This window comes from Engystomops pustulosus, chromosome 7, assembly GCF_040894005.1.
Source record: "Engystomops pustulosus chromosome 7, aEngPut4.maternal, whole genome shotgun sequence".
NCBI lineage: Eukaryota > Metazoa > Chordata > Amphibia > Anura > Leptodactylidae > Engystomops > Engystomops pustulosus.
The window spans coordinates 181,089,005-181,103,054 of record NC_092417.1 but is presented as its reverse complement, the minus strand read 5'-3'; the positions used below and the strand labels follow the sequence as shown (position 1 = coordinate 181,103,054).

The 14,050-nt window shown below is 43.1% G+C and overlaps 1 protein-coding gene across 1 annotated transcript in view; it reads left to right on the top strand.

Annotated features, from left to right (window-relative positions):
- The window catches only part of LOC140070292 (vomeronasal type-2 receptor 26-like), a 35,555-nt gene extending 21,853 nt beyond the window's left edge, over positions 1-13,702 (top strand). The window contains exons 3-6 of the mRNA XM_072116645.1: positions 4,232-5,047; positions 8,087-8,224; positions 8,435-8,558; positions 12,804-13,702. Coding sequence (XP_071972746.1) covers positions 4,232-5,047; positions 8,087-8,224; positions 8,435-8,558; positions 12,804-13,702 — 1,977 coding nt within the window. The remainder of the gene's footprint in view (positions 1-4,231; positions 5,048-8,086; positions 8,225-8,434; positions 8,559-12,803) is intronic.
- The last annotated feature ends 348 nt before the right edge of the window (positions 13,703-14,050 follow it).

Sequence of the window (14,050 nt, the reverse complement as noted above, 5' to 3'; positions counted from 1 at the left end):
ACATTTTGAAAATGAAAGTTATAACTGTAAATTTTTTTTTTTTTTGTGTTTTTTTTTGTTTTTTTTTTGTGTTTTTTTGTTTTTAAAACCAAACGATGCTATCCTATTGCTATGGCTATTTTCTAGCCAACTATGAAAGCACACTGCTATGCCAGATGAGATGACGCTGAGTTATCAAAAAATAAACGTAAAATAAAAAGAAACTGGCAGACTGTGCCTAATTGAAATCAAACCCCTAATAAATTGTCCCACTTTGGTGTTTGAGATGGATATGTGCGTCACTAAGCGCTAAACACAACGGTCCCAAGTCTCACTGCAAATTCCTCACAATATGGTAGTAGATGCACTACAGCAAGGCCAGCCACCAGCAAATCAGCCAAAAATCAACTATATAACGCTATTGTAGGCCTAAGTAAGCCGTTTGGATTCTCCTATGGCTATTTTCTAGCCAACTATGAAAGCACACTGCTATGCCAGATGAGATGACGCTGAGTTAACAAAAAATAAACGTAAAATAAAAAGTAAATGGCAGACTGTGCCTAATTGAAATCAAACCCCTAATAAATTGTCCCACTTCGGTGTTTGAGATGGATATGTGTGTCACTAAGAGCTAAATACAATGGTAGCAAGTCTCCCTGCAAATTCCTCACAATATGGTACTAGCTGCACTACTAATGCCAGCAAGCCCAGCCACAAGAAAACAAAAAAAAGTAAAATAAAACGTTATTGTAGCCCTAAGAAGGGCTGTTGGGTTCTTGTAGAATCACTCCTGCCGAACACTATTCTAATAGAACAGCCTAACGCTTTCCCTGACCAGCAGCAGCTCTCTCCCTAGCGGCATCCAGACAGAGAATGATCCGAGCAGCGCAGGCAGGGTCACCTGATCTGGCCAGCCAACCACTGCTATCGACGTGTAAGGGTACCACGTTATGCTGGGTGGAGTGCAGAGTCTCCTGGCTTGTGATTGGCTCTGTTTCTGGCAGCCAAAAAGCAAAACGGCGGGAGATGCCATTTTCTCGAGCGGGCGAAATACTCGTCCGAGAAACGAGCAGTTTCGAGTACGCTAATGCTCGAACGAGCATCAAGCTCGGACGAGTATGTTCGCTCATCTCTATTCCTGACGTGATCTAGTAAGTTCATCAACAACTATGAGACTTAGAAATAGCTGATAGAGGTTTTAGTGTTACAATAAAGGTCCATCCTAGAAGGTAAAACCTATAAAGCTCCAATACATGAAGTGACCATACTGGTTACCAGAAAGCCTAGGGGAAAGGAGCCTGGATCAGTACAGTCCGTGACCCTCGCTGTCCTAGTAGGGTTATCTATACTTCTATCTTTATAGAAACCGGCTACACGGGTGAGGAAGCAAGACTGGAGGAAAACTGGGACCCATGGATGGAGGGTGGACTACAGCAAAGAGGTGACAAGCAATGTCTGCCAATGCCCCCTTACCCTATGATGGTTCAGTGCACCCACAGGTTGAGACACCAGTCTAAGACTCTATATGCTCCGGGTGGATAAGTATTGAGTATCACTTAGATTCACTTTTGCTACTGTCCATTTACACAAATATGTTTATATATGCTTAGTACAATGTAGGGAGAGTAGTGAAAACCCTCATATATACACTCCGAAGCTGCTTTGGCAAAGTACAGCTGCCAAAGGTAAGTAGCTATGAACATGTGCTTGTGTGTGTGGACCTCTTTTCTGGGTAATCTGAACACTATCCTGTAACTAAAGCAACTGTAAAAACTACAGCCAGGGATCGAGGAATATGTTAGTCCACCTTTTCTAGAGACTAAAGTAAAAATCTCTATTGGGAGTAATATAATTGATGACAGCTCTAGGGATTAACTACTGAGGTTGTTTTATAGAATTGCCCCATGGATGAACATATACTTCCCTAAGGTTGTTCAGAGGTGTCATAGAGAATTGGTAGGATGTCCAAAACCTGCAGAAACATTTTCCTGCATAACCAAGTATCTGTTTTAGTTCCAGTACCTGATAAAGTAGCTAGAGCACAGGACCTGCACCTATAAAAACTCTTTCTGCTACCTAAATAAAGTGGAATGCTCAAACACATGAGGGTCTGAGTGGTTCACTGAGCAGCTCGTACTATACAATGATTTGGACCAACATCACATCAGAGCTAAGGGATATTTCTCTAACATTACAACGGATTCCAGAGTACTTGGAATTTTCTCTCTTGCCTACACTATTCCCAAGCGATCAATGTCAATTATCAGATTACAGATACATGAGCCGTGCAAGAAAGAGATTATACATAAAGCCTTATAGTTCAGGCAAAAACAGAAAATAACAGAATTCTTATGTATTTTGCCGTTTAGGTGAGGGGGGTTTAGTGGGAGGAGCTTCCTTTGGATCACCAAATTTTATCATATTAGCTTTCTATAGTGCAAATTTACACCTGCTATTATCAGTTTTATTCTCTGGCACATGCGCAGACACAGAATTATCTAAGAAGTGTATTATGAGCCAAACCTGATGAACAATAACATTTACATCTACAGTGGTAATTTTCCAACAATGAATAAAGTCAGAATGCAGAAAAATAATAACCCCTTATATAGAGCGGTTCAATAAGTGTTTGACGACATAGGGCGTTCCTGAGGGAAGTTGGTGTTACAACGGCAAAACAAATTGCAGACTGATTGATTGGTTGGTTTGGATTTGGCAGCCATTTGAGTAAAAGGTGTTTGGTGATTTTCGGTAAGATGAATAAAGAGCAGTATCGTTCGGTAATTCGCCTTTTAATTTTGGATGGGAAAAAATGTGAGGAGATAAAAGCAAATTTGGATGCTGTTTAGGGGGACACTTTGCCATCTATGACTACAGTTAGATATTGGTTCAAGGAATTTAAACATGGGCAAACATCTGTTGTTGATGATGGGCGACCAGGACGCCCGGCAGACGTGGTTTCTGAGGAAATTATTCAAAAAGTCGATGACATGATACCCGCTGATCGACGAAAGAAAGTGCGTGAAGTAGCAGAGGTCGTAGGGGTGTCGACCAGAACGACAATTAATATTTTACATGATAAGTTGGCGGCCGCATTTGGAAAAAATGAAGGTGCTGTTTCACTACGATAATGTACCCCCAGTATACACCCGTTCTGGCTCCATGCAACTTTTTCTTGTTCCCTGAAGAAATGGGTCACAGGAAAAAAGTTTAGCTCAAACGAGGAAGTCATTGCCGAGACAGAGTCGTATTTTGGAGAGTTCGACAAATCCTATTTTTTAAAGAGGTTAAAAAAATGGCTGTAACGTTGGGAGAAGTGTATCTTTCTATGAGGGGACTATGGTGAAAAATAAATTTTTTTTTTTGAAAAGACAGGTACTTATTGAACCGCCCTCGTACATTGATGATGTTCTTATTCCATATCACTAGAGATGAGCGAGTATACCCGTCCGAGCTTGATGCTCGTTCGAGTATTAGAGTACTCGGAACGGCTCGTTGCTCGGATGAGTATTTCCCCTGCTCGAGATCGAGCATTTAATTAAGAAAAGACAGTGAAGAACAGTGAAGAATACAATTAAAACAGTGAACACAGTAAACACAGGATCAATTAAGTGAAGAACACAGTGAAAAACACAGTGAAGAACAGATTGCAGATGTTCGGAACATCTGCTCACTTAGCAGACACGAGCGCCGCTGGATCAGGCATGCAGGAGCGGAGGCTGAAGTGGAGCGGGGGTGGAGTAGGCATCACAGAGCGGGACTGGAGCAGGCATCACGGAGCAGGGCTGGAGCAGGCATCACGGAGCGGGGCTGGAGCAGGCATCACGGAGCAGGGCTGGAGCGGGCATCACGGAGCAGGGCTGGAGCGGGCATGGAGGATTGGAGTGGGGCTGGAGCGGGCATGGAGGATCGGAGCGGGGGCTGAAATGGAGGCTGGAGCAGAGCGGGGCTGGAGCAGGACCAACACCACAGAAAGAACACTGCAATGTGTTCTTCACTGTGTTCTTTCAATGTGTTATTTCAGTGAAAACAACTGCAAACATCTGCAATGTGTTCTTCTTTAGTGTTCTTTCAATCTGTTCTTTCAGTGAAAAATGCTCGAGTTTCCTATTGACTTCAATGGGGCTCGTTATTCGAGACGAACACTCAAGCATCGGGAAAAGTTCGTCTCGAATAACGAGCACCCGAGCATTTTAGTGCTCGCTCATCTCTACATATCACTGATAATAAATGTCCTTTTTTAACAATACAGATCAGTTATGGAGCTACAGACACATTGCTGAGTGATAGGAATCTGTTCCCGTATTTTTTCCGGACCGTTCCTGATGACAACGCAACTTATTCCGTCATATCTCATTTTATTGAGTACATTGGATGGAACTGGGTTGGAATTATCGCCTCGGAGGATGAGGCTGGGGATAGAGAGACACGATTACTGACAGATCTTCTCGCCAGTCGTGGCATCTGTGTGGACTTTGTCTTACAATGTGGACATCCATTCAAATATTTAGAAAAGGAAAAGGAAGAAATATACAGGGAGAAGATAAGGAAGTCTTCTGCCAAGATCATTATATTATGTGGAACTCATTCTAATCATATACTAAGTATTCTCAGTAGACTCGCAGATGTGATAGAGGACAGAACCTTCATATTAAATCCAAACTTCTCTCCACTTTCTTTCTTTAACAAGTTTGATAATATGCCGGTAGTTAATCTCAGTTTATCTTTTACCCTGGACCAAGGGAAAGTTATAGACCTGGAAAGTTACTTAGTGAATTCCTCTGTCTTGAAGAATCCTGAGGACCTTCTACTTCGAGATGTTTCTATTGAATTGTTTAATTGCTCAACTGCATCAAAGTTAAAAAATGAAAAGTATGAACATGCACATCAAACGCGCCTTAAAAAATGTAAAGGAACAGAACCGTGGTTACAATTATTTAAGTGCATGTTGTATGACAACACTTTAAGTATGTATCAGGCTGTCCAGTCCCTGGCTACTGCCTTACAAAATATGTCCATCTCTCATGGCCACCAAACAGACCATCAGATGCATTATCCTCCACACAAGGTGAATCTATAGAAATATTCTACAAATAACCTCAATGCTCTTATCTCTCCTGGATAGATGATTGGCAATCTGATTAGCTGGTTTGTCGAAATTTGGGTTTATCAAGCCGGTCCGAACATCGGGAAAATTTTTTTCGGGAAACCAACAAACCCTTCCTCTTACTGTGGTGTAACTTCTTCAATATTTGAGAGATTTGAATTTTAAATTCAATGAATATGGATTTTAAGATTTTAAATGTTCCATACAGAGATAAGAAATGGTAGAGGAGGTGTTACCTTTACCATACATGTAGTGCATTCTCTACACCACAGAAAGAGGAGGTTTTATCATCATTATAGAATCCAGTACACCTAGAAGTATTGGTTTCTATCATCACCCCAGACAGCGGCTATCCTTTACGCCTAGAGGAGAAATGTTTCTGTCATCAAAATCAACAGGGACATCCTCTACACCTAGAGGAGAGGAGGTTCTACAATCACCATAGACAGTGGGCATCCTCTACACCTAGAGGAGTGGTGCATCTATTATCACTAAAAACAGGGGGTATCCTCTACACCTAGAGGAGTGAAGGTTCTACCATCACCATAGACAAGGGGCATTCTCTACACCTAGAGGAATGAAGGTTCTACCATCACCATAGACAGGTGGCATCCTCTACACCTAGAGGAGAGGAGGTTCTACCATCACAATAGACAGGGGGCATCCTCTACACCTAAAGGAAAGGAGGTTCTACCAACACCATAGACAAGGGGCATCCTCTACACCTAGAGGAGTGAAGGTTCTACCATCACCATAGACAAGGGGCTTCCTCTACACCTAGAGGAGAGGAGGTTCTACCATCACCATAGACAGATGACATCCTCTACACCAAGAGGAGAGGGGTTTCTACCATCACCATAGACAAGGGGCATCCTCTACACCTAGAGGAGAGGAGGTTCTACCATCACCATAGACAGAGGCCATCCTCTACACCTAGAGAAGAGGAGGTTCTACAATCACCATAGACAGAGGGCATCCTCTACACCTAGAGAAGAGGAGGTTCTACAATCACCATAGACAGGGGGCATCCTCTACACCTAGAGGAGTGAAGGTTCTACCATCACCATAGACAAGGGGCTTCCTCTACACCTAGAGGAGAGGAGGTTCTACCATCACCATAGACAGATGACATCCTCTACACCAAGAGGAGAGGGGTTTCTACCATCACCATAGACAAGGGGCATCCTCTACACCTAGAGGAGAGGAGGTTCTACCATCACCATAGACAGAGGGCATCCTCTACACCTAGAGAAGAGGAGGTTCTACAATCACCATAGACAGGGGGCATCCTCTACACCTAGAGGAGTGAAGGTTCTACCATCACCATAGACAGGGGACATCCTCTACACCCAGAGGATCCTCAATGGTCTCCATCTACATCTTATTTATGACATTATAGTAATAAACAGACTAAAAACCTGTTACAAGAGAGCTCTGGCTCTTATATGCTTGTGGCCTCTAGGTCATGGGCTCATGAACCTGGCATGAATATTATGACCACTTTGTAAGGAGTTAACTCTCTGCATAAATTTATACTCCCATTTTTTCTCTGTGTCTTACAATGTTTCATTAAAGCAGTAATTGACAAACCCTTTATAGTGTGGTCCACTCTGGAGAAATGTGCGGCTACTGGGCGATTTTTCCTATTGGGGTCACGGCCTGTGGTTGGACACTGCTCACACAAAATAAGGTATATCACATTAGAAGACCTGCAAGGAAATGTCCCCATGATCTTATGTACCTGCTGTGATTGTAGCACAAGTACATGGTCAGGTGAGATGCTATTTTTTGATGGTGGCCTCAGTGCACTACAGACAACAAGTTGTTAAAGGTGTGGTGGTTGCTGGAAAAAAAGAAGAGAGGGGACTAAGAATATTTCTTTTAGTCCCGTGTCTTTATGGATATCCCTAGCAATTCAACGTAAAATCTCCAGTTAGGGTTTATTTTGGGATTATTTTTTTTATTTTCTTGGTAATATTACTTTCAGTTTCCACTTTTGTTGCCTTTATATGTTTTTTACAAGATTTATTTTCCTCTCTACAATCCTGTTATGCCTCATCGCTACCTTCTTGCTTTAGTAGCTTTAATGCTTTATCTTTCTTGTTTATTGCTCGCTTTACAGTACTAGTACATAGTTTTTTTTTCCACAATCAAAATCAGCAGCCTCTCCCTAGCCCTGACTACTGTCTGTAAAGGTGCCCGGACATGTGACCTTGCCTATTATACAGAAAGGTCACATGTTTAAACTAGCCAATCACAGCTTTGCTCAAACTAGCTCATTGCTGTGGTTGCGAAGAGGCTGCCACGGTTTATTAGCCGAGATATATTATTGTGTCTGCAACAGTTTTTTGTCTATATTTGCACGGAAAAAGCTATTGAGGTTTATTAAGCTTGCACATGTATTTATTATGTGTTTGCGTCACAGTTGCATTTTCTCAGAAACTTTAGAAGTCTGGAACTTCATCTAAAGGGAGTGGTAGTGCTTAGTCGCAGTTTGCAACACGCTTTTGTTTTTTGAGGGGAGGGGCGAATATGCTTTAAATGAAATGGCACATAAATCTCCACCTCTTTACTGGACCCGTACCCCAGTTTGGGCATCTCAGGGCAGGGTGTGGGCAGGGAGTGTGACAGGCATGGGTTGGCCATGGGCTTGAACTATAGACTCTGCAAGAAAACTAGCCTAGGCTATAGCAGGAAACTCAACCACATCAGACCTGGTCTTAGTTCCAAACTGGGGGAGTTTGCTCCCCATTTACTAAGAGGCTGGAGCCATATAGTAAATACGGGAGAAGCAGTGGTTTTTAATTCCAGTCTTAATAAATTTGCCCAATCTTTAATGAGTAAAAACTCAATATCATCTGGAAGTTAAAGCTTTTCAATGTTATAACCTTGTGTCAGATTTTTAAAATGGGCCATGTCAGTAAAATGGCAAAAAGTTATTAATTTTATGACTTCGACTATATTAAAAATAATTTTACTAACTAATTTTCTTTATGGAAGGTCCACCGTTATCTACAATCAATGATGCAGCTGAATGATTCCGGGATGCAACTTCAAGGGAACTCTGACGAAGGACAAACAGAAATCGCCTACATCGTTAAAAATGTTATTGTAACGAATGGGTTGATCCTAAATACGGTTGGAGGCTACAAAATAAGCTCAATGGACGGCTTGACAATTTGGGTTCATACAAAAAATATAATGTGGAAAAATAATGGAGAAGAAGTGAGTTGTGGGAGGATTTCTATCCTTATTACTGGAATATTTCATGCCAGGGGGGAATGTGGAAAGACGGCAGTCGTAATCATGATGGAGAACTTGTATATGAATCTTGTCTGCTTTCTGCAGATCCCCATCTCTCGATGCTCACCAAGATGTTTACCTGGAGAGAGGAAAGTGACAGGTTCTGACATACACCTTTGCTGTTACCAATGTGCCCCATGTGCAGAAGGGGAAATATCTAATACGTCAGGTAGATCTGATGGACCATCTATTGTCTACACATGACAGGTCATGTGTAAAAAATTATATATATGAATAGTCTGGGCTCAGGGTCAATGAACCCCATGGACCACCACGGATGATCACACAACCTGACACCTGGGACGGGAATCTAAGTGGCAATCGATCTTTTCCAGATCCTGCCGCAAGGTCGTTCCACAGGTGCGACTTCCCATGGTGGCAGCCAAGGTCGGGGTCCAGGAACACAAGGCAGTCTCGGAGTCAGGAACAGGCAGATAGTTAGAACAGGCAGCTGAGATGCTAGGTCAGGTCCAGGGTTACAACGGGAGATACGAACAGGAACAAAGAACGCAGAAGGAAGCTTTCTCATAAGCAATAAGCACTATGATCCGGCAGTGGTTGCTGGGAGAAACACCAGAAGTGGCCAGCGCCGATCAGCGGCGTGCTGGCCCTATAAATCCGTGATTGCCGTGCGTGCGCCCTAGTGAGCAGGGATGCACATGCTGGTGCGTAATGGGAACATGAGCATGGAGAGGTAAATGAGCGTGGGTGCCACCACGGAGTGGGGCATGGGTGTGTCTGTGATCCTAAATGTGGATAACAGGGACACCCGGGAAATATGCTAGAAATGATTAGACCCTTTAAAAGTTAAAATACAGTTAGGGGGTCTGAAAAATAGTAAGAAAGGGAGAAAAATAGTAATAAAATTAAAATATAAATAACAAAAGTAAAACTTCAAATCGCTCCCTTTCACTAGAACTGATAATAAGAAATAAACAAATAAAATCATATACATGTTAGGTATCACTATGTTTCAAAAGTCCCGATCTTTTAACATTTAAAAACTTAAATGTCCAAAATGCTATTTTTTGACCATTTAGAATTTTATAAAAAGTTATCAAAAGGTTGTATAGTAGTAGAAAAGCAAAAGCTAGTGCATATGGGCTCAAAAAGCTTACAATTGTATTACACATAATACAGACAAATTGATGACACGCATCAGATATAAAAACATTTAAAAAATGTTGAAAAAGTGTCAAAAATGCAAGGACCTGAGCTGATAACAAAGGTCCACATTCAGCCATCAGTAAAGTCAAGTGAGAGACTGGTAGAAAAAAACATAATGGGGCAGATTTATCAAGCTGTCTGAAAGTCCCAGCCGAAGGAGCTCACCCGAAGGGCATTGTTTGTTTATAATGCCCTAAGATTGTGCGTCCGATATCCTGCATGTGTCGCTTCCCCGCTCAGGTCCCCGGAGTTCACCTTCTTTTTCCCTGTGCATGTAAGTGCATTGTCCGTGTATAATGTGCTGTGCGGGGAGTCTCTAACATCCTGCGCCCGATATCCTGCATGTGGCGCCTCCCCACTCAGGTCCCCGGAGTTCACCTTCCTCTTCCTGGTGCATGTAAGTGCATTGTCCGTGTATAATGCGCTGTGCGGGGAGTCACTAAGATCCTGCGCCCAATATCCTGCATGTGTCGCTTCCCCGCTAAGGTGCGCCGGAGTTCGCCTTCTTCTTCCTGGTGCATGTAAGTGCATTGTGCATGTATAATGCGCTGTGCGGGGAGTCACAAAGATCCTGCGCCCGATATCCTGCATGTGTCACTTCCCCGCTCAGGTTCCCGGAGTTCACCTTCTTCTTCCTGGTGCATGTAAGTGCATTGTCCGTGTATAATGGGCTGTGCGGGGAGTCACTAAGATCATGCGCCCGATATCCTGCATGTGTCGCTTCCCCACTCAGGTCCCTGGAGTTCACTTTCTTCTTCCTGGTGCATGTAAGTGCATTGTCCGTGTATAATGCGCTGTGCGGGGAGTCACTAAGATCGTGTGTCCGATATCCTGCATGTGTCGCTTCCCCGCTAAGGTCCCCGGAGTTCACCTTCTTCTTCCTGGTGCATGTAAGTGCATTGTCCTTGTATAATGCGCTGTGCAGGGAGTCAATAAGATCCTGCGCCTGATATCGTGCATGTGTCGCTTCCCCGCTCAAGTCCCCTGGGTTCTCCTTCTTCTTCCTTGTGCATGTAAGTGCATTGTCCATGTATAATGCGCTGTGCGGGGAGTCTCTAGGATCCTGCACCCGATATCCTGCATGTGTCGCTTCCCCGCTCAGGTCCCCAGAGTTCACCTTCTTCTTCCTGGTGCATGTAAGTGCATTTTCCGTGTATAATGCGCTGTACGGGGAGTCACTAAGATCCTGCGCTCGATATCCTGCATGTGTCGCTTCCTCGCTCAGGTCCGCCGGAGTTTGCCTTCTTCTTCCTAGTGCATGTAAGTGCATTGTGCATGTATAATGCGCTGTGCGGGGAGTCACTAAGATCCTGCACCCGATATCCTGCATGTGTCACTTCCCCGCTCAGGTCCCCTGAGTTCACCTTCTTCTTCCTTGTGCATGTAAGTGCATTGTCCGTGTATAATGGGCTGTGCGGGGAGTCACTAAGATCGTGCGCCCGATATCCTGCATGTGTCGCTTCCCCGCTCAGGTCCCTGGAGTTCACCTTCTTCTTCCTGGTGCATGTAAGTGCATTGTCTGTGTATAATGCGCTGTGAGAGGAGTCACTAAGATCCTGCGCCCGATATCCTGCATGTGTCGCTTCCCCACTCAGGTCCCTGGAGTTCACCTTCTTCTTTCTGGTGCATGTAAGTGCATTGTCCGTGTATAATGTGCTGTGCGGGAAATCACTAAGATCGTGCATCCGATATCCTGCATGTGTGGCTTCCCCGCTCAGGTTCCCGGAGTTCACCTTCTTCTTCCTGGTGCATGTAAGTGCATTGTCCGTGTTTAATGGGCTGTGCGGGGAGTCACTAAGATCCTGCGCCCGATATCCTGCATGTGTCGCTTCCCCACTCAGGTCCCTGGAGTTCACCTTCTTCTTCCTGGTGCATGTAAGTGCATTGTCCGTGTATAATGTGCTGTGCGGGGAGTCACTAAGATCCTGCGCCCGATATCCTGCATGTGTGGCTTCCCCGCTCAGGTCCCCGGAGTTCACCTTCTTCTTCCTGGTGCATGTAAGTGCATTGTCCGTGTTTAATGGGCTGTGCGGGGAGTCACTAAGATCGTGCGCCCGATATCCTGCATGTGTTGCTTCCCCGCTCAGGTCCCTGGAGTTCACCTTCTTCTTCCTGGTGCATGTAAGTGCATTGTCCGTGTATAATGCGCTGTGCGGGGAGTCACTAAGATCCTGCGCCCGATATCCTGCATGTGTCGCTTCCCCGCTCAGGTCCCCGGAGTTCACCTTCTTCTTCCTGGTGCATGTAAGTGCATTGTTTGCAACACAATTTGAATATTAAATCCTGTGCTCAGTCCGAATCAGTCAGATCGACCGACGGCCCATCTGCCAATTTGTGTCGTATGAAAGCCGGCGCCGATGTGCCAAATGCATGCGAAACAATCCCTTTCTAAATAGCTGTCACAGTGGTGCAAATCCTGAAAATTTCAAAAATCCTGCATTCCTCGAACCCTAAGTAAATAAGCCCCATCGTCTCAAGCTTATGGCTGGAGGCAGCCTGCGTGTTACGTCGCAGACATTCCTCAGGGTTACATTCCACGACATGGTGGCAATGAAAGCAGCTTCACTTCCCACAAAAAATGACATTATAGACTGGTCCGTACACCAAAGCATGGAAAATTTGTGTCAGAATATGGAAAAATGAAAACATTTTTTTTGCACAAAAGTTAATAAGAAAAAATAAAAAAATCTATTAAAGCATAAAAAAATCTCTATAAGTTTGATATTCCTGCCATTGCAGCGACGGAAGGAATAAACCAGAGGTGTCACTCGGAGGTCTCAGTGAAAGCCGAAAAAGCTGTGAACATGAAAATGCTGCATATACGTTTTTCTACATTTTCACTGCACATCGTTATCACTAGGAAGTGCAATGTGTTAGGCAGAAAACAAGCCCTCCTACAGCTCCTTACATGGAAAAATAAAAATTAGTGAAAATGGAAATGCAAAAAGAGTAAATCTGGATCTTCAAGGTTTAACATTGATTTTTTTTTTTAATATAAATGCATCAGAGATCAATACATTCATCTAGGGATGTATGAGGGATTGTTTTTTAGGCAGTGAGTTCTATTTTTAATGTTACTATTTCAGAATATACAATTTACATTACTGTATATGTTTTATGAACTTTTGACTTTTTTTACAGCAAAACTGTTGAGTTTCCCCCTGGCTTACAAAATCTCTAGTGCATTATACATATGGAAAAATGTGAAGATAATCCTTAACTTTTATTTTTATTTTCTCTTTTACAGATAGTAAAGATTGCATGAAATGTCCAGAAGATTCGTGGCCCAATGAGAACAGAACATCCTGCGTATTGAAAGACTTAGAATATTTATCTTATGCTGAGGATATCATTTCCATCACTCTTTCTTGTTTATCACTTTTCTTCTGTATTATGACTGTTCTATTACTTTTAATTTTTGTTTTTTATCATAACACCCCCATAGTGAGAGCCAATAACAAGAACCTGAGCTTTGTTCTCCTGGTCTCCATCATGCTGAGCTTCCTCTGTGTCTTCTTGTTCCTCGGTCGTCCTGTGGATATAACCTGCATGTTACGTCAGATCTCTACTGGAATATTCCTCTCAGTGTCCATCTCCTCATTGTTGGCCAAGACCATCATGGTTTACATCGCCTTCAAAGCCACCAGGCCTGGAAGTGTGTGGAGAACATGGACTGGAGTGAGACTCCCTAATTGTGTGCTCCTGATCTGCTCCTCGGTCCAGGTTGTCCTCTGTATGAGTTGGGTGACCCTCTCTCCTCCCTTCCAGGAGCTGGACACACACTCTTATAAGGAGAAGGTCGTAGTTCAGTGTAATGAAGGGTCAGATCTTTGGTTCTACTCTGTCCTGGGTTATATGGGGGTTCTGGCTGCGGTTAGTTTTATTACAGCTTTCTTAGCCAGGACATTACCGGACAGTTTTAATGAGGCCAAGTACATCACCTTCAGCATGCTGGTGTTCTGCAGTGTCTGGATCGCCATGATCCCGGCTTATCTCAGCACCAGAGGGAAATACATGGTGGCCGTGGAGATATTTGCCATCCTGACCTCTAACGCTGGGCTGCTGGGATGTATATTCCTCCCAAAATGCTTTATAATTATTTTTAAGCCTGAACTTAATACAAGAAAATATATTTTGAATAATTAGCTTGATAGTCAACATGAATGAGATAGATAGGAATAGATAGGAGATAGATAGATAGATAGATAGATAGATAGATAGATAGATAGATAGATAGATAGATAGATAGGAGATAGATAGATAGATAGATAGATAGATAGGAGATAGATAGATAGATAGATAGATAGATAGATAGATAGATAGATAGATATGACATGTATAGATTATTTTCTAAACTTTCCTTTTTAACAAAATTATTTATAAATTATTGTAACATGAATGAAGAGATTGTTCTAAGTCTCCACATGATATGTATTATAATTCTGCATAGAAAATAAGATGATATATTGGGTTTGAGAGAACATCTAATGCTAA